At 46.9% G+C, this 20214-nt stretch overlaps 1 protein-coding gene across 1 annotated transcript in view; it reads left to right on the top strand.

Annotated features, from left to right (window-relative positions):
* Nucleotides 1–20214, top strand: part of gmds (GDP-mannose 4,6-dehydratase) — a 143902-nt gene that overhangs the window by 51037 nt on the left and 72651 nt on the right. The window contains exon 7 of the mRNA XM_046392897.1: nt 5678–5805. Within this exon, the coding sequence (XP_046248853.1) occupies nt 5678–5805 (128 nt within the window). The remainder of the gene's footprint in view (nt 1–5677; nt 5806–20214) is intronic.

Genomic DNA, 20214 nt, shown 5'->3' on the forward strand with positions numbered 1-20214 from the left:
CCGTCTAAACATCAGCTGAACTGTGGCCAGGTGAAGAGCAGAGTCTGACGCCTCAGAACGAACTGATGACAGAGCCACGCCTTCCACCACCTTGTGTCACGCAGCCACAAAGGTGCTTCTCTCCGCCTCAGCCTCCCTTGGCTTCAAGCGCCTCACAGGCTTTTCTGAGGTTTCTACCTTCACTCATCCCGACTGCCGCCCTAAAATCTGTGTTTGTTGTCCCTGATCGCCATGGCAACCAAGAATCTTGTTGACAGAGTGCTGGCTTTGAGCGGCACTAATTGCACCGTGAGTCGAGGACACCCCGTCGCCTTGCTCAACCTCTGCCAGGTCTTCTCAGAGCCCTGCAGGAGGACAGTCAAACCCTGAAAATGTAGCTTTACCTCAGTTTAGTCAGGCATGTTGTTGTTTTCATCTCATTCACTCTGCGGAGGTGGTGCTGTCAGTGTTCGAGCTCAAGAAAAACAAGTCATTTACTCCCTTCTCTTTCTCCACACCCTCCCTTTCTTTCCCCACACCTTTGCACACCCTGTGCCGTCCATCTGTTTTGTTGCATCACACCCAGTTTGAAAAAAAAAAAAAAACTGACTTTGTCTTTGCAGCCCTTCAGTCTCATCCCAGCCCTCCTCGCATCACATTTCTTTCTCTCTGCACCCTCCCTGTCAGTTGAGTCAGCCCAGAACGAGGGCAGCGGTCTGTCAGGTGTGAATAGACGCTGTGTTGGCGGAGCTGAGCGCATGACCTCTCTTGGATGTAACGCAAATATTCTCCCTTCGTCGAAGCTCCAGAGATCACTCAGAATGTGAATTGTGCAACAACGGTGATGGCAGACACTGACAGGTCTTTGGCCTGGGTGGAATTTGGCCAACTCCCGACTCGTGGAAGATTCCTCCTGCAAAATCACTCAGTATTCCTGCAAGTCAGGTATTTTGTTCATAACTCAGTACCGATAAAGAAGATGTGTCTGACATGAGGACACATTCATTTTGATGTAAACAGGGCTGCGGGGTCGACCTAAATCTTGCAGCTTGTGGGAGTGGAGATTATGGAGAAATTAAGGGTCGCATTTTTCACTTCAAATCTGCCACAAAGCCTTTCACTCCCCTTAGGCTATTGCTCAAATACAGAGTGGGATTATGGGATTTGCAGTTCTGGTTGAATTCCAAAACAGGTGTGTAAACCGTGTGTTGAGGGTAACCTAAGGGTTTCTGTTACAACTGTGGCAATCAAAATGAAGTCTTACCTATTTTGTCTTTGCCAGCTTCAGAACGTGGCCAGTTCAGACAAGCTCATGACGGAAATGACTCGGCTGTAAGATATCTGGAAAATACGTGGAATGAGTGTTAGTGTTTGACTTTCTCAAGACAAGTATGTGATCTACTGTCCTATTCTTGGAATATGGCTCATTGAAACTGTCTGGGTTACCAAGTCAGTCCTCATTTTTTATTAAGAAAAGGGACAACTTAGTAACATCCTGCAAACCATCTTGGAACAGACTGATGTGGTGATGAAAAAACTGCCCCAAACTAAATCCATTGTGCTCTTCTGTTTTTCCAGAGCTGATGCGCCATCCGTTTGAGCCATGACCACACATTTTGGCTTTAAAATTAATGATACAGAAGAGCAATTTGAATATCATGCTGTGGTTCAATCTCAATTAGCAAATGCACATAAGTACACAGTGATATATACATGAGTGTTAGTCAGACATCTTGAGATCTGAATGTGTTAGGCCTGGGCCATCACTCAGCTCAGAGACATTAGTCATTAGAGTGTTTTTCTGGCCAGAAAGTACCAGGGAGCACTCAGAGAAAAGAAATGCTACAAGCTGGTTTTGAATGACATTAGCCAGTTAGCTAACTTAATGCTATGTTAAGAATAGAACAGAACAGAATCTGTGGAGTAGCCAAGGCCTGTCGAGCCAAGCTCCCCTCAAACCCAGACTCTCCTCCCTGACTCCCCCACACCCGAGCCCCCAGCTGACGGCTCCCATCTTCATCCTGTCTGGGTCCATATGGCCCGGCTCGGGTCTGGAGACATCTCTACCCATTTCTCCCCCTCCTCCTCTTGTCTCTCCATACTTCAGCCCATTGGTGCCTATGAAGCCTGTGTGTTACGTTTTTCCTGTCACTTCTTAGGCCAAAAAAATAAAAAAAGGAATGATTTGAAAATAAAAGGAAAAGAAACAGTTAAATGAAAATGAGAAAGAGAGAGAGAGGGAGAAAGAGATTGAGTGTCCGTCTCTGGCAGGGTTTTTGCTGTCTGCTCAGTTTTCATGGCCCATGGTTTTATTAGACTTTCCGCCCGGCCGCGGGCGAGGTTCAGCGGCCACCGCTGCCCTGTTTGGGCTCGAAACCTACTGTTAGTCCCCGTGATTCCCCTCGTCGGCCTCAACCCCCTCCTCCTGGCTGTCCTGCGGTGCCGCTGCCAGTAAAGGAAACACATTAACACCCGGGCCAGGAACAGAGCAGGCTTTGTCCACTGCCAGGCAGGCCGGTCCATTAGGCCCACGCTCTGGTCCACACCACACCAATTAGAGCAGGCAGGGAGCTGAGCCACTCCAAACAGAGGTGTGAGCTTTACAAGGAGACTACAGGTGTGCTTGGGGGGGAAATAATGGACTTTATTACTGATTGGGTGTACTGCACTGCACTATATCCCTCTGCCACCTTTTTACAAGCCAACTCGGCTCTGCAGAGTTTTGACAACCTGCGTTTAACCTGCAAACACGAGTTTCCCTTGGATGTTGGATCACATCAGACCCCTGCCTTTACTGTATTTACTGTGTGCTGATGTAGCTCAACCCTCCACGTGCTCATACACAGTATGGAAGGCGACAGCTAATGAAAATTAAATTATTATGTTATCAATTTTTTGATAAATATTTTTTAAACCTGCACATATAAAAAATTGTGGGAATCGCCTATCAGCAGTCTTTAGGTGATGTTACAAAATTGTCTTTCCAGCAACACCCCAGCATATTTTAATTTACCTTGATATAAAATTACTTGACCAGGATGTCTTACCCGGTCAGCTGAGGTAGACTCCAGCCCCCCCCAAATGATGGATGGATGATATGAAAAAGAAATACACATGAGAATTCTGTGCACAGTTCAAAGACTCAAAGCCACTTGCAGAACAACAGAGGTCTTTAAATAGCACTTTAAATGCTGACATGTGAGTGGATAATGAGTTGCTGGACTCATCATGAAAAGTGGACTGAAATCAATACACAAGAATACTGATGACTGAAGTGTAATTACAGTCAGAGCCAACCGAACCTTAATACAGGAAGTCAGAAGGAGTGTCTTAAAAGGACAGGATGAGCACGCTGTCCCCAATAATTTTCAGCTAACCGATGGCGGCTTTCCAAGTGGACTAAACAAAGGCCAAGTCCAGAACATTATCTTCTGCAGAGGTTACACAAGAGCTGCACAGATAAAATGTCATGTCCTCAACAAGTTGTTTTCTCCCTGCCAGTTAAAACTCACCCTTTATTTTAAGGACATGAACACCTCAACAGGATATAACAGGGTACATGCGAGCACCGGAGCAGTGATGCTGCTCAATGCAATCTTCTCAATAGACCCACCTTAAAAATATATCTTTTGTAACACAGGCTCTACATTAAAGAGCCAGAGTTACATCAGACGGGTCTCAGACTTTGAAAAAGTTCTTCCACTTCCACAGAAAACATTATCCAACTGTTTCTGGCTGACTAGTGCTCCTCGTGACCAGTTAACTGGTGTGTTCATGTGTAAAATCAGTGGAGTTCCCCTTTCAAATGTTTGTCGATTTAACTTTCTGTCTGTTGACTAATTGCTTAATCGTTTGAGCAGTGGATATGTGACATGCGAATGTGCTGGTGTGTGCAGCTATATGGTAACTAGCCCACACCCTGTGAAGATAAGGATGAGCCAGACCTGACAGTCATGGATGTGTCAGTTGCAGAAGGATAGTGGTTGCTTAATATTTGACTTCAGTTAGCAGGAGAGGTGCTACCTGCCAGAACAGATGACCTGCCAGGCTCCAGAACAGCCCCGGGGCCAGATCAGGAAAAGTCAGGACAGGTCTGACATCGGAGGGGGTTTCCATCCACAGTTTATCTACGCTCTGTAGACACGTGCTGCATCTTTATAAATGTGTCAGTAATGCAGATTGGCTGAACAATAGGTGGATTTTGCGGTCAGGCTGCGTGCAGTACGATCCAGAGACAGACTGCACAGAGCCTCATTTAAACTTTACTAAACTCCAGCCCAACATGGCGACAAAGCAGCGTTGACACGGGGCCCATGTGACCTGCTACCAACACACAACATGCTGTATTTTCTCAAATAAGCGTGTCTAACCTCCTCTGGTCTGGTTTTGCTCAGCCTGCCCAGGGCTGTCGCTTTCCTATGAAATAATTACTACAAATTTGGTGCGTTCGCATGATTGGGTTCATGGGATTTTCCTGCGTCTAAATGGAGGCTCTGCTCCATGTCAGGGCAGCAGTGATACAGCGTCGAGACAGAGCCGCTGCGTCGTGGCTGGGATGGGCGCAGAGCTAAAAGTCAACATTCATCTCAGACATGATGAGTTTAAAAAGGAGCTCTTAAGAGGTCTTGAAGAAGTCCACACAAGGCTGTGGGAGATTTATGTGCAGAAAAGATGTTATGCTGGCTAAAAATAGCCAAGTCTTTGATGAAAACTTCAAACTTTCCTTTGAAATTATGCTTTCACATATCTGCCATTTTGGCTTTTGAGCATAAGGCAGACGATCCCGGCTAGAGTTAAACCCCTCAAGCTCTAATAAGCTGTTTCAACTAAGATGGTGGCATTATTAGACATGACACCCTGATATTTAGTGTTGAGTTCCATCAGTATAATGCTGTGTTTGGGTTGGAGGTCTGGTACATTTACTCGCAGGCTCTCGGCGGCATCGTTCCTCTCGCAGCAGGAGCAGAGAACATGACACCAACCCTCAGTGTCCCGCCAAAACACCCAGAAACTCCTCGAACCCTTCTCGTGGCTCAAAAATAGTCATTAGGAGCTCGTTTATTTACCCGCGGATAAAATCGCCACGTGTCTCGGTTCGGAATGAGGAGCACCGCTGGGCGACCTGGCAGCTGAATCAGCCGTCGATGTGGTGATCTTGCACTGGACACTACAGCGGCAGAACCAGGGTGGTCCTGTTTGGTTGTCATTTTGCTGTGGAACTTCCCTGTTGGCGTTTTTTTTTTTTTTTTTTTTTTTTTTGGCGTTGACAGACTGATGCTCTGAGATTTGTCTTGGCATCCAGCCCAGATTCGACACTGAAACAGTGAATTAGAGAGGAAAATGAGAGAGAAGGAATCTGAAAGGATCTGGTGGCTGTAATGTGAGGTGGTAAAGAATTGATTTGACTCTGGGTGGGTTTTTGCTTGAGCTTTTGCTTTGGCTAAAGACGACTTGGAGCAGCAGTGGAGGTTTGGAAGTGTGTGTGTGTGTGTGTGATTGTTATGGAGATGGTTGTAGGGATCTCTTCAGTGAGGAGGCCTCCCTCAGTTTCGTTTATCTGCTCCTTGTTTCTGTGTTTCTGACGCTCTGTGTTTGTATGTGTTGGACCTAACTGAACCTCTGTCATATTTATATCCTGTGTAAACTGTAATTGAATTCAGGAGATGCCAGCAAAGCATTTTTAACGTATGTGTTTTAGGTTCAAACTTTGTGACGCGTAAGATCAGCCGCTCTGTGGCAAAGATTCACCTCGGCCAACTGGAGAGCTTCAGCCTGGGCAACCTGGACTCCATGAGGGACTGGGGCCACGCCAAAGACTACGTGGAGGTAAAACACACACGAGCATAACCACACACACACACACACACACACACACACAGGCCCAGAGAAACAGACACAAACTGTGCCTGCACTGCAGAGTTGAGCAGGGTTCAGATGTGCACACAGCATTAAACAGGGCATGTTTTCCCAGATCATTTGAGGCCGCAATATGCGATCTGCATGAAGCCTCCTATGATTCTCTGCCAAAAGAGAAACAGAGATAGAGAAGGAGAGAGGGGAGCGGGAGGAGAGGGAGAGGGCCGCATGCTGTGAGGCCACAGACTGCACTCTGGTTTCCCACAACTCACCCATGTCCCAGATCCCTCCAGGCCCCCATTGCCATTCCCCGAACGCCCGCAGAAGAAAGAGAGATATGAAGGGAACGCTGCGTCCCGGGGACGATGACAGAAATATGGTGTTTGTGTTAACGTAATGGTGCCAGCAGCAAGCAGAGAAAGGAGTGGGGAGATGAAACGAACAGTGGGGTCAGCACGTCCAGGAGCAGACGGTGCTCAGTGTTTCTGAATCGGTGCAAGAGTGTGTGTAAGTAAGTGTGCATTCCTCTGTGTGTGTGTGTCAAAGTGTGTGATAGGTTAAGGTTGGAACATGTGCTTGTGTGTGTGGCTGTTGAGATGAAAGACTCGATGGGGTTGCCTTGTCTGACAGCAGACCCCTCGCTGCGGACCGTGTTGTTATTAGGAGGTGATGGTGGCGGAGGTGGCGGGGGGCGCTCTTTGAGATGGGAGCGGAGGTGAGGAGGTTACGGTGGGGAACCTCAGTTTGACTGCAGATCACAGTGTGGGGTCGCTGTGTCGGAGCAGGGCGGGAGTGCAGCGGCGGTGTGAAATCAGGGCGTGGAGGCGGCGATGGCGTCGGCGAAGCGTCAGCCACCGCTCTACGGGAAGACTTCTCATCAGTCATGTCTGATTGTAACCACACTGAATAATTTTTAGCTAAGTGGTGCCAAGAGTGACTGGAATTGGTGAATGTGTTTGTGGGACGGTCATTCGCTGTGACGCAAATGGATTCACATCTGACAGAATAAACGCTGGCGTGTACAGCAGAGTATCGAAGAAAAAATTCAGTTAAAAGGTCAAGAATTAAGCTTCACAGAAGTTTGAATTGGGCCTCCTTCACCCCATTCTGCATCCATAAAAAACACTCCACGAAGAAGACAAACTGAGGCCTCTGGTGGCCTCGGTGGTGGTCCAGACTGGGTTCACTGCAAACCTGATGCATCGTCACACCGGCTGCCCTTCTGCTAGAAAATGAGTTGGGCCTCCATGTGCCTCAGAATGGTTCAATAGTTTTAGTTCCTTGTGTGTAACTTTTAATCTGAGTCACACAGTAAAACAATTTTAATCACCATAAATTGAAACATTAGCTCTGGCTCTGATTTGTACCTCTGCCCGGTGAGGCTCATGGGTCGTTTCAAGCAGCCAGTGACTTAGAGCCAGTAAGAAAATGTTAGCATCAGGTTCCTCATGTGTTACTCAGATTATGAAGGACCAACAAATATAACTCTAATGTAAAAACATGAAATATGTAAAAACTGCCTTTGTGGAAGTCATTTAGTCTTTCTTATACTCTGTTTTAATGCTGTCTTTTTGAGAAATGTTCTCTTTCAAACAAAATGATCATTTACAATGAGGAACAGAACTGGTTCTCTTTCTTACATTTCTGGTTCTTGGGCCACAGTCAGCAGGTTTCTTCATTCTGTTTGTCTGGCTGACCAGTTGTTGTACGTGCAGCCGTGTGTCTGTGTGTGTCTGCATGCATGTGTGTCCAGGGCACCCTGCCTTGAGATGCTCCAGGTTTCCTGTGGGAACGGCCGACATTCCAGTTCTGGTGAATCAGGCACCTCCTCGCTGTGCGTCTCCAGTTTCGGAAAGGCGGATTTCGGGAAGCCAAACAGAAGCCTGAGGTGCTGGGGGGAACTGATGTGGAGGAGGAGGAGGGAGAAGACGAAGGCAGGAGGAGAAACAGTCGTGTGTTTGTGGGACGTTTGTACGTTATGCATAAATGAACCATCTCTTCTAGCTGAAGTGCAGGCCGCCCTGCAGACGATCAAAGGCCGCGACTGTCACCACGACCCCCCTCGCTCTGTCTCACTTTGAAATAGCCATCCGTCCTGCGCTGTGTTGCCATGGCAAAGCCAAACAACCGGCAATTTGTAAACAGAACCATGTGTGTCTGCTTTGGGCCGACAACTGCCTTTCCTCCCCTCCCTCCCTCTCCTCACCCCACCCCGGACAGGGAAATTGCTTGTAATTGGCTGTGGATGGATTGCGGGTGGCAGGAGGGGCGTGCTGTGTGTCTGCTCTAACGACGTCTGAAGGCGTGCGGCTGACTGGGCATCGTCTCAGCCGGGTATCGGGTGTCTGTCCCAGGCAGGCAGGCAGGCAGGCAGGCCGGGAGCTGCCCAGCTACTCTCAATGGAGTCCTTGTATTATTATGATTAGTATGATGGTGTTACGGCGGGAGCTGATCGCTTTTAGAATCGACAGATAAGATGATTTAAATCCTCCTGATCTCATTTTCCTCAAAGGGGTTAAGATTTACTGTGATGCTGTTTGAAACATTTGGATGCCTTTTTTGGGGGGGTTTTTAGTGTGGTTTTCTGGGATCTGCTAACACAGAACAAATTTCTGAGGAAAGGAAACCCGCAGCAATCACTCACTGAAGACTCCATCTGAGCAGATAAAGATGTAGGAGTCTTCACCCAGGACGGCCCTCCTCCTCCTCCCCCTCCCCTCTCCACTCGCTCCTCTCCTCTCAGGCTGTGCCCCCACCCTGAGTTGGCCCATGGTGGGTACAGCTGTTCGGCGCTACCCCCGCCCTCCCTGCACCTCCCCCTCTCCTGGCTGCAGTGAGCCATTTCCTGAGCAGAGGAGAGGGCTGGCTGGGAGGGAGCAGGAGCAGAAGTTGGCCTGGTGGTTTTGGGCCTTTCTCTCCCCACGGGCTCCATCCTGCCTCACTTTCTCTCTGTCTTTTGGCCTGTTTCCTCTCCTGCCTCGTGTCTTTTTTTACTCTCCACGTCCCTCCCTCCTCTTAACCTTTTACTTTTTGTGTGCTTTGTAGTCCTGAAAAGCTGCGTCACTAGACCAGTGACTCCCTCTTGTCCGGCTCTCGTTTGGCGAGCGGTCACCAGACGTTTCCCTCTGACATCTAATAAGCGGCTCTTATTTTTCCCCTGACTGGAGCTGGCGTTGCTGTTCTCGCTGCTGTAGCGGAGCAGAAACTGTTGCCAGATGAGATGTGGCTGACCCGCTGACACACAGTCCCTCCTCCCCTCTCTTGTCTTGTTCGTGTATTTATTTTCCAAATATAATTACCTGTGAGATTCAGTTCTTTGGACGGTGTTTCCTCGCAGGCCTCAGGCTTGTGTGTGTGGCTGAACCCTGTGTGGCGAAGCTGTCTGATTCCTGGCATTGTGTCGAGGCAGCGAGGTGACACGACAGCCTCGGTGGTGTCATTTTTCACCTCCTTTATTTTTCTTATCCCTTTTTTCCTCCGCTGCAGCTGCCTCTCTGTGCAGTAATGGTTACAGATGAGGCTAATTAGCCAATCACAGCGCAGATCAGGGCCAATCACAGATGATTGATGAGAGCGCCGGGCCATTCATCACATGTTTTTGGCCTGGGAGGAGACAGCGGGGGCACGGTCGGGAAGCGGGTACAGTAAGCTCAGCGTTTACGTCTACATTTTGAACTTTTTGCTGAGGCGCTTCATCCACAGCGACTCAGCATATAAAAGGGCCCTCATTATCTTACTTCTTTGGTGGGACTTGTGATCGTTGATGGCCGCTGACTGTCAGGCCGAGATCAGATGTGATATGTGTTACTTTCGGGGGTGTGTTTAAGCTTTGACAGCCTTGATGTTTTCGGAATGAGAAGAGATAAAAGCTTTGAGGCTCATCAGCTGTTCTTCCAGTTCACACAGCTTAGACTCAACTCACTTCATTTCAGCTATGCGGCTGCCACGCTGACCTTCTCCTGTTTATGTTCGTCATTAATTAATCGTGACATCTTGATGTCTTCATTGTCTGTCGCTGTGTCAGACCAACAGTACAGAACTCACCTGTTGACACCCTGACTCCAGATTCCAGGATGTTGATGTGACGTTGATGCCAAAGTCTTGGAATTTGCAAGAAATGGTTCAGATGTCCATTTTTCCTTCGCTTAATGGCTGCATAACAGTTAAGCAATTCTGCATTTTGAACTTAGTTGTCTTTCTTTCACCACAAATAATCATTTTCAGTGTTTCAACGGGTATAACATTTGATTTTCCCCCTGATGGGCAGCCCTGTTCTGTGTATTTACACGTGCAGTGAAGCTAGTGTACGTTGCTGTGTATAGACGGCGCCGTCCCCGTCCACGTCTGCTATGTGCTATACAGGACTGTGTGTGTGTGTGTGTGTACCTGGGTCTTTACAGCAGTGATTCAGGGCGCTGATAAATACCTTTGCCCCTCTGTAAGGTTTTAATAAACACAGCTGGAGTGGTAAAGGGCTAAAATGGGAGCTAATGGGGCGGAGGAGAGGGAGCGTTAGGTTTCATCACCAGAACCTCCCGATGACAACTCCTGCCGCCTGAGCACACCCGCCAGATCGTCATAATGTCACCTCTTTAGATTATTGTTGTTTTCGTGTGTGTGTGTGTGTGTGTGTGTGTGTGTGTGTGTGTATGTGTGTGTGCATGCGCTCTGCAGGGGGTCAGCTGTAGATCATTTGGTGAGGGACTGTGACAGAAGCTGCTGTCAGGTTGACTTGGCATCCCACACACATCGGATGAGTAAACGACAGCAGCTGTGTGAGTGCATGAGTGTGTGTGTGTGTGTGTGTGTGAGTGAGCAGGTTTGTGGTGCTAATTGCGGGTGAAATGCGACCCATGTCCTTTGCAGCAGCTCAATAAACTGAGGTTTGCCCCCCTGTGGCTCAGAGCAATAAAACCTCACTGAAACTCCAGCAACCTGAACACACACACACACACACACACACACCTACATGTACATTTACAGAGCTCTGTGGCTGAGCTTTTAAAGGGCTGATGAAGGACATCTGATCTCAGGTCTGAGCAGTTTAATTGGTTCACAGAGCGTCTGAAACGTGTCTTTTAGGGATTCAGCAGTGGATTAATGAGAGCAGCGCTGATGCTTCATCTGTCTGGTTTCATGTAATGACAAGAACGAAATCCTCGAGTCCCACAAACTTTTACTGGAAAAATGCCTGAATTTTAAGCCGCTTTTTTGCACGCATATAAAGTTCTCACACACCCACAAGTTGTTGTGTTTTACTGACCCTATCATGATCATCATAATCATAATACGCTTTGATGAAGAAAGAAACCTTGCAAAAAGGGCAAGTCAGAGTCAGAAAATGTTTTAATGTTAAATACTTTTTTTATTTAAATCAAAGATTTAGATCAAAGACCAAAAATTATTATTATTATTATTATTATTATTATTATTATTATTTTTTTTTTTTTTTTTTTTTTTTTATATATTTTATATTTTTTTTTAGATTTATTTTTTTATAACTATTGTTCAGTAAATTGAATTCAGGTTTGTTTGGTTGCAGTATTGACAGTTTTTTTGTTTTTTAGAAATACATTTTGAACGAAAGAAGATCTGTTTAGACACATTTTGTATTTGGTGCTGCTTCACCGTTTCAGTTGGTAAGTAAGTGAATCACCCATTTATTTAAGTATTTCTCATCCACATTTGAATGGAAGCAATCAACACCTGACTCTGGCTGAGGCTTTGCCGTGAAACTTGTTGAAACATGACAAACAGGTTGACAGAAAGGAGTTTCACTTGCGTAAACAGACAGGAAAGAGGCACAGGAGATGTTTTGATGATAAGAATAATGAATTTGGCGAGAGACTGAAAATAGATCTCCAGGGAGGCACTCTTGCCCAAATCCTAAATCATCAAACATGGGGTGAGTATTTACTGTGGCAGCGGACCAGAGGGACAGGGGGGAGTCGCAGAGCAGCAGTGCTGAGCGTTTCCACAGTCCAGATCATTTGGAACTCGGTTAAGATAAATGGAGAAAGATTGTGTAAAAGTGACTCCCTCGCTGCTTTAACAATAGAAGAGCAGATAACTGACAGATCCGTGGCAGCAAAGATTCTCCAGTTCCTGCTTTTGTGATGGGGCCACGCGAAGGTTACGGCGAGTCTTTCTGTTTGGGTGAGGTGAGCTGAGACTCAGGGCCGGACTCAGACCGCAGGAGTTTTGTCCCGGATTCAAAAGTCCAGATTATCTGGTAACATGAGGGGTTTACAGATCCGGTCTTAAACCTCCCCAAGTGCTCGCAGACTCACCAGGACCATCTCAGTGATTTCAAAGGTAAACGAGACTAACGTTAACTAGCATGTTAACTAGCAACTCATTTTCTCCATCAACACTACATATTTCAGTAAAGATGGCTCCTCATCTTTCATGATGTTAGAGCTATAACTCAGTGTTGCACTGTTTACATCACCCAAGGAAGGGCCTTGTGAAGTCATTCATCCAGTCATAACAGCCATCTTCATCTGTTGGTTTGTCCACGCAGTGCAGATCTGCTGGTCAGACCCCTTCCAGACCGTCAGACCCACCCACCTCCTCACCTCTCCAAGTCTCCTTCAGCCTTCTGCTTTTGTGTCACATCTGCTTCTCCGTGAGATCCCGTGTGTGGCTCCATCGGACACGATAATCTTAGTAATATCCTGCACTGTGTGATACGTCGTTATTTTCAAATCTTGTGGCGTGTGCGTGTTTGAGATGACAGAGAGGAACATCTGTGAGATTTCTCCTCGTGTGCATGAGTGCAAACCGATTTGAGTTTTGAAGCTCCCGCAGCCTGAGCCCAACTTTACCCCTCCGGTTTATTCTCAGTCAGCGTTTGGCGGTTCAGTGCTGAGTGACTGGCTGGAGGAGCTGGAGCGAGGCTGTGATTGGCTGGATTACAGCTGGTAAATGCTATGACAGGAGGTTTACTGGAGGCCGGAAGTCCTTCTGTTTCTCCAACCTTCAGCGTTCCCGCTGGCACTGTGGCAGATCTGCAGCCTCAGAACTTTCTGCTTTGGGCTTTGATTGCTTCAGCGTTCACAGTCCAGTCCAGCCAGAACTTATCAATCTTTAGTCGCAGTCTCAGTCAGCTCCCCATGTTGAGCTGTTTCTTGCCATTACTGAACAGCATCATGTGATCAGTTGTGATGTGTAGGCATGTGCCTGGTGATCCTGTTGTTTATGTGGTGCACACTCTGCTTATTTGTATCTCGGTGGTTATTAAATTATTATTTCAGCACCTCACCTTTATTTTTAAGCCTCTCCATGACTGATTTCTGTTATGTTGAGGCTCTGTATCATCATCAAATTAAAGCTTGCCTTGCCTGTTTTCTCTTCAGTTTTACTGGTTTTTGTTTAATCCTGCAGCCATGGACAAAGTGAGTGTCATGGACAGATTTTAAACATCTAAGCACTGTGAGAATATTATTTGATTATCCTGTTTGCTTTTTTGGGCACATTCTCATCCCAGCTCATCACATACTGACATTTTGTCACGCGGTTACGTGTCTCATGCACACAGCGAAGGTGTCCTGAGACACTGAGGGCCAAGAGGGAAGTTCAGAATGAACTTTTGATCTCAGCTCTTGAGCTTGTGTTGACTCCTTGAAGGGCTCTGAAAAATGAAAAGTTACGACCCAAAGACAAACTCCATCCAAAACTCAAGTCTGTTCTTGTTCACAAGTCGAGATGTGTTTTTGTCATCCTGCCGGTGCTCTGTCTTTTGGCAAACGTTAATTAGCCTTGTTTTCATCGCTTTGTCTGATTCTTGTCCATCTTATTGTTCAGCATTTGTCACCTCTTTAGCTTACGATCACACAAAAACGAGGCGACCAGCTCTCATTATCCCCTTTTGCAGGAGCGGGCAAAGAAGATGATTAGATTTGACACCAGTAATGACATTATTTTCCTGTTTCAAGGCTGTTTCACGCAGTAAAATATTGGAAGTCAAGAGCCTAAATAAATACTGTCCCCAAATCCTTTTCAGTTTAAAAATTACTTTTGGAAGTTGTAATGCAAATTTATGTCAGATTTAATAAGGTTTTATTATAGTTTTGATTGTCAGTGCAAATCACTTTTAAATTATTGGAACCAAGGATTTATAATAAATTTACAGTGGGCATGCCAGCGACTTTTTCCACCCAAAGCAGTCGAAAAACACCCAAGTGGTGCTCGTCTTTGCCTTTCAGTGCAAACTAGAGACGGTCTGTCCAGCTGGACGGCTCTGACGGCTCCGGTATGAGGATTGTCTTTCAGCAGGAGAGAAGAAAAGCACAAAGTCCTTCATGTTGGAGAGAACTTTTTGGACTCGTTAGAACCTTTGCTGTGCAGTTTGAGCTTTCCAGTGTATTTATTATAGACAAAATAATGGCTCTTTGTGAGAGTGAAAACAAGAGAAATGTTTGTCTCCAGAATATTCAGGATTTCTGTGTGTGTGTGTGTGTGTGTGTGTTTGCGCTGCAGCAGCTGGCTGCCTCTCAGAGTGGCAGGCCTAAGCTCTCCCCCGCTGTGTTGAGGATGAAAGCAGATGCTCTCCTTCTTCTTCTTCTCCTCCCGTTCTGTTTTTCCTCTCCTTTCTCCTCGCCGCCTCGTGTAACCAGAATCCTCAGCTTTCATATGAAGCCTGCAGGATAGTTTGCACCCCGGAGTCCTGTGGAAACCACACATACGAGCACAGAGAGGCGGACAGTTAGCAGCACAAACAGACAAATACATACGTGTGGAAATATGCACATTATTTATCAAAGCAAGCTGCAGCTGAGCCCTAAACAGCAAACTGAATTGATGATCCAGCTTTTATGCTGCCTCCACTTGCTGGCTGTTGCTTTGTGTGTATTTGGTCTAAAAACTAAGGAGATGACAACAACCAAGACAAAGCTTCTGAAGTCTCAGGAAAACTGACTCCTGCTGTGTGCTGTTAAGTGATTTGTCCTTTATAAGATCAAACACATAAGATGTAAAATGTTTCCTTACTGGAGTCACTAAAACACACCAAAACTTTCTACCTCAGAAAAAAGGTCTCTTCATTTTGCAGAATTTGCAAACTCTTCTCCTTCATGAGTGTTACAGAACACACAAGAACTTAATGTAAACACACACAGTCTTAAATTAGCAAAAAAGTCGATTTCAGTTAGGAACTGTTTGATCAAAAACAAGTCAACAAAGAAGGCTGACAAACATTCAGTGACGGCAGCTCTCAGTATTTCTGTCCACAGTTCAGTGTTCAGTAAATAAAGACTGCAAGTGATTGTGTGATATTTCTCAGAAGGAATGATTTGGTGTAAATACACTGACTGATGTGCACCGTGTGTGTGTAGGAATCAGGTTTTTGTGAAATCCCACACACACTGAGCAGCAGGGAGGGTGAAGGAGCAGGGGAAATGGATGGGCTCGTGTGTCCAGAGGGGGTAGGTGGTAGGAGGGCTCAGCTCCCTGCTGGGGTTTTAACAGGTCAGGCTGAGGGTGACGGGTGGAGGAGAGAGAGAGAGAGAGACAGCAGAATTTAAGGCACGATGGAATCCTGGGACTTCCCAAGTATCACCAGGCAGCTTTCATTTTCCAGGACTTTGTACCCAGTGGCAGACAGAACTGCAGTGCGAATGTGAGGGTTACAGGGAACCGGTCTGTGATGGTGGTGTCGTTATTTTAAAGTCATTACGCTGTGCAATCAGCACTTACTTCATGATGTTAAAGCAAATTTGAAAAGCGGAAATGGAATTTTTCTGATCAAAGAACAACCAAACAAGATTGCAAATCTGGCCAGGAAATTGATGCCAGCTGTTGGCGGTTGTTGGTGCTCGATGCTACAGACACATTTCAGTCGGTACCACGGAAGTGTTGATTCCACTCCCAGCCTTCACCGTGCCAGCAGAACTTCACTGAGGGGAAGTGGACTGCACTGAGCAGCAGTAGGTAGTGAGTCCACAGCTGGCCTGTGAAGCTGAGACACTCCCTGATTGGGAAGCACAAGTGTGAGAGGCACCCTAATGCAGTAATCCCTCTCAGGCCTTTGTGTGAGAGTCTGCGCTGTGTGAGTGTGTGTGTGTGTGTGTTTCAGTCTTGTTGTGCAGAAAAGTCTCATGTGGTGACACTTTAGGGAGTATCAGTGTGAGTCGGGGAGTGAAGCGAAGCCCTCCGTGGAGGAGCAGACAGGCCTGATGGAGGAGTGGAGGGATGTTTTGAGAGGCTGGGGGGACGGCGGGGTGGTCATCTTGTTTTAATTGTCTGAGGAGTCTGGCCAGCTCTTTGGGACTGGAATGTGTGTGACCTCCTCTCTCGCTCCTTCGCACTCCCTCGCTCGCTGTGTGTGTGTGTGTGTGTGTGCGTGTTTCTCGCCCCGTCAGACGGTCGAGCGGCTCGTGGGAAGATTCTCCGTCCAGACTGCAGAGTGTCGAAATCGAGCCAAATATCACAAGCGCTCCGTCTCAGGCTGAGCTCTGTTCTCCCCCTCTCGCGGCTCCCTCTCCCTCCGAGTGACCCCTGAGGTCCTCGGCGCTCTGTGCTCATGCACAGCGTGGGAGCCTCAGTATCACTTGGCCTGTGGGATGTCGCGATTTTGCTTCTTGATAGAAAATCGACCAAAACGAGCTCCAAGTACTTCTTATTTTTTTCTAAAGAGGGTTTACTCGAGTGAGATTTGAGAGGCTGAACTTTTTGACCAAATGAATTTCTATCTTTTGTTGTTTATTATTGAATCCCTGAACGCTTGTATTTTTCATCGACCTGTGGAAGATTCCTGAACATCATGTTGCAGCAGCATCACAGGCTAAAATCTCCATAATTAAGTCAGTTTGGTTCGACTGAGATCATCCCTACGTAAGCAGATCTGCCTCATTTAACAACCAGATTGTGTTTTATTTTTTTTATTAATTTTATTGTTGGACCAGCACTCCAGGTACAGGGAGGGAGTGGTTCAGATCCTGGCACTGTTTTTCCCACCAGGCCGCAGAGAGCTGAGAGCTCCAGTCTACTGAGCGTGGCAGAGACAGCATCCCAACCAGTCCAGTTCAAACACGCCTGATGTCTCTAATAGAATGGAAACATTTGTTGGGTCACAGCACTGAAAGCCTGTCTTCGCTCACTGTACAACAGCAAATGGCTTCCTCATGTTGTCTGCTTTTTATTAGACTTATAGTAGATCCATGCTCGCACAGGCTTATGATATTAAACTGAGCGTACGTCCCTTTGTGGTACACGAGCTCACACACACGCAGGTATTTTACACTCACAAACATGCAGGCATGCACAAACACACGTGTTTTCAATATGCCACAGGGGCAGTTTGATGAACAAGGTCACGGTAATAAACGGTACATTGTGCCCGCGTTGATTCTGTACAAACGACCGCAGGCTTTACGTGAAACAACAGGCGCGTGTGCAGGATTGGTGAGCTGCGTGTAATTGGTGAGGAAATGCTGCGTCGAGGTGTCGGTCTGATGGATGAGGAGAGAACCAACATGGCGTTCAGAGGCGCCCCCCCCCCTCTCTCTGTTCACCACAATGAGGCTTTCACTCCCCGCTGCTCATACTCAGCTGTGTCCTTGTTAAAACAGCCGTGATGGAGGGTGCAGAAGTGGGACTTTCTCTGGGAGGGCCAGTGATCTCTTTTTTAATTAAGTGGCCTCAGCAATATGAGTGTGTGTGTGTGTGTGTGTGTGTGTGCATGTGCTGAGGGGAGGCCCCGGCCGTGACCTGCACTGATAGGAGCGGTTTGTTTTCACTCTAAACTTGCCCCAGAGTTGCTGGTTTTGCACCTTGTTTGACCCGAGGCCGACCCGGCCGTCGCCTCTCGCTGACCCTGCGCTCAGCGCCGGCCTCAGTCACACCTCTCTGTTTGCCTCGTCACGTCCTCTCCTTCCATTTTCCCTTCCCTCTCCGCGTCTCTTTTCGGCCCACCTCAGAATTCCCGAGTCAGCTTCCCGTCACACATGTGCGCTGAGCCGCCGTGCGTGCGGGCGCACACGCACACACACACATGCTCAATCAACGCGAATGATTGCACATTTGTCTTGACAGTTGCTATAAAAAGAGCCGCCCGCTAAACACTGCAGTCCTCTCATTATATCATTACCGACCCACAGCAGGCGGGCAGCTCTCTGACTTCTGTCTCCCTCTTTCGCTCTCTGTTTTCAGCTCTTTCCCTCTCTTGCTGTTTCCATTTTTTCTGTCTGTTTAGAGAACAGGAACGAGTGGGAGAAAGGGGTGAGACAGAATGAGAGTGAAAGAAAAAAGATGGTGGGTGGCTGTGTGGAGCGAGAGGTGGGGATGTGTGCCATGGCGAAGGGGAATCCCTGGCCTTCCTTTGTGCAGCGGAGGCTTCATGGCTCCAGGGCTCAGGCCAGCTGAAGTGTTTGTTTATGTCTGTGGGCCAGAGGGGAGATTCGGTGGCCATGTTCGGCAGCTACATGAAAGGCCCTGGACGCTCTAATGGGACGTAATTATCATGCGTGTGTGTTTACGAGATTGCGAGGCAGCGAGGAGGAAAGTGAATGAATAAGCAGGTTTCACCCTCCATGTGTTTACTCCCCGTCTTCACAAATCTTGCGTTTTTCACGGCGCAATCGCTTGCCTCGTTGCTCTCCAGACCAGCACAACCTCAAAGTATAGACCTCGCAGATTGGTGACTGTCACGGCCTGTCACGCTTGTTTTATTCCTTGAGATGTTGAGCTGAAGACTGGTGTGACATGCTGCGAGGTGGGTACCGTAGTCTCTAATGTGCCGGCCACGTTGCCGGGAGGGTTGGAAAACACACCAGATGCAGATTTAGAAGTTCAGAACCGAACAGAAGCCTGACGATCTGCTAACGAAGACGAGCTCCTGAGCTGCCGTCTGAGCTGTGAGCAAGGGCTCGTTTACCACGAGCCAACAACTCCAGATGTTTCCATACCCGACATGATACCGTGATGACACTGGTGTTGTTTTATCTTTCTTATATTACAAATAAATAAAAAGACTGAAACCAAAAACAAAGATAGTTCATGACTCTGAACCCTGTTTTCATCAAAACACCACAATTAAAACACACTCAAAAGTAACTAAAGACTCCCTAAAACACTCAAGTTAAATATATTATTAATATATATATATATATATATATATATATATATATATATAAGTACCATTAACAATTACTGTGTGAGTTCATTGTAAAGGGTCGCATTTAATGGAAAGTCTTGTTGAGTCAGTGTAAATAAGTTAAAATTGATTTCTATTATTCTAATCAAATTAATGTAAACTTGTGCATAAAACCCGTGTGTTGAATTATTATATAGAAAGTTAAGGGGAACTCGTACACAAACATCATATGTTAATTGTTAAGTATTACATATGTGTATATATATATTTCATCTAAATCACATGAAACAGCTGTATGGTTGCATGTATCTTCGTTATGATGAAATTCCATCATTAGCTGACTTTGGCAGTTGTAATTAATTCCTCAGAGCTTGTGAGCGTCACTGTGCAGTAAAATATTAAAGTGCGTTTCCAAGCTTGCTCCATATTCTGCTTTTGCTCTCCACTAAGTCATCAGAGAAATATCTGAGTCTCTAACGTCTTTGGTTTGGTGTTGAGCAGGTAGAGACAGAGACGAAACTGTTTTATGGCACTGAAAAGGTGAAATGATGTCAGCGTATTAACTGTTGTGTATGTGTTTGAGATTCGGTGTCTTTGCTGAGCTAATATCCTCGAGGTCTGCTGTCTGTCATGTCCTGAAGGCGTGCGTGGGCAGACCATGATGAGCTCTTAAATGGCCTGGAACTGGAAATATGACTGTTTGTATTTACAGGCCATTTAGAGCTTTCCACTGGCATTCACACTCTCGAACCAGAGAAAACACAAGCTGCTGCACAGCAAACACCAGCCTACGTGTACCATACGCCTCAGAGCTCTCTCTGTGTGCCTCAGAGCGTGTGTGTGTGTGTGTGTGTGTGTGTGTGAGAGAGAGAGAGAGAGCGCATGGACGCTTGCTGCCTCAAAATAGAATGCAGCCCTAATTACTGCTGCAAACACAGGTGTGGAAAGCCAGGCCTCCCTCCGCCCAAATCCCAGAGCCACCGTCCAGCACACAGCACCCTGTGTGTTCCTGTTTGGGAGCACAGGAAGTCCGTGTGTGTGCGTGCGTGCGTGTGTGTGAGTGTGAGTGTGAGGGAGAGAGAGTTTGTGTTTGTACATGAGTGAGTCCAGACCACACCCTTTGAAGTCAGCAGTGCAGTGTGTTGGGGTTTGGGCACGGACACACAGCCCCTCCGCTGGCTGGCTTGAAACCCAATACCCCACATCAATCAGACCTGCCACTCATACATTATTCATACCCCACACACACACACACACACACACACGCACACGCACACTTAAACACA

The sequence above is a fragment of the Scatophagus argus genome, chromosome 6 (genome assembly GCF_020382885.2).
Source record: "Scatophagus argus isolate fScaArg1 chromosome 6, fScaArg1.pri, whole genome shotgun sequence".
Taxonomy (NCBI): Eukaryota; Metazoa; Chordata; class Actinopteri; family Scatophagidae; genus Scatophagus; species Scatophagus argus.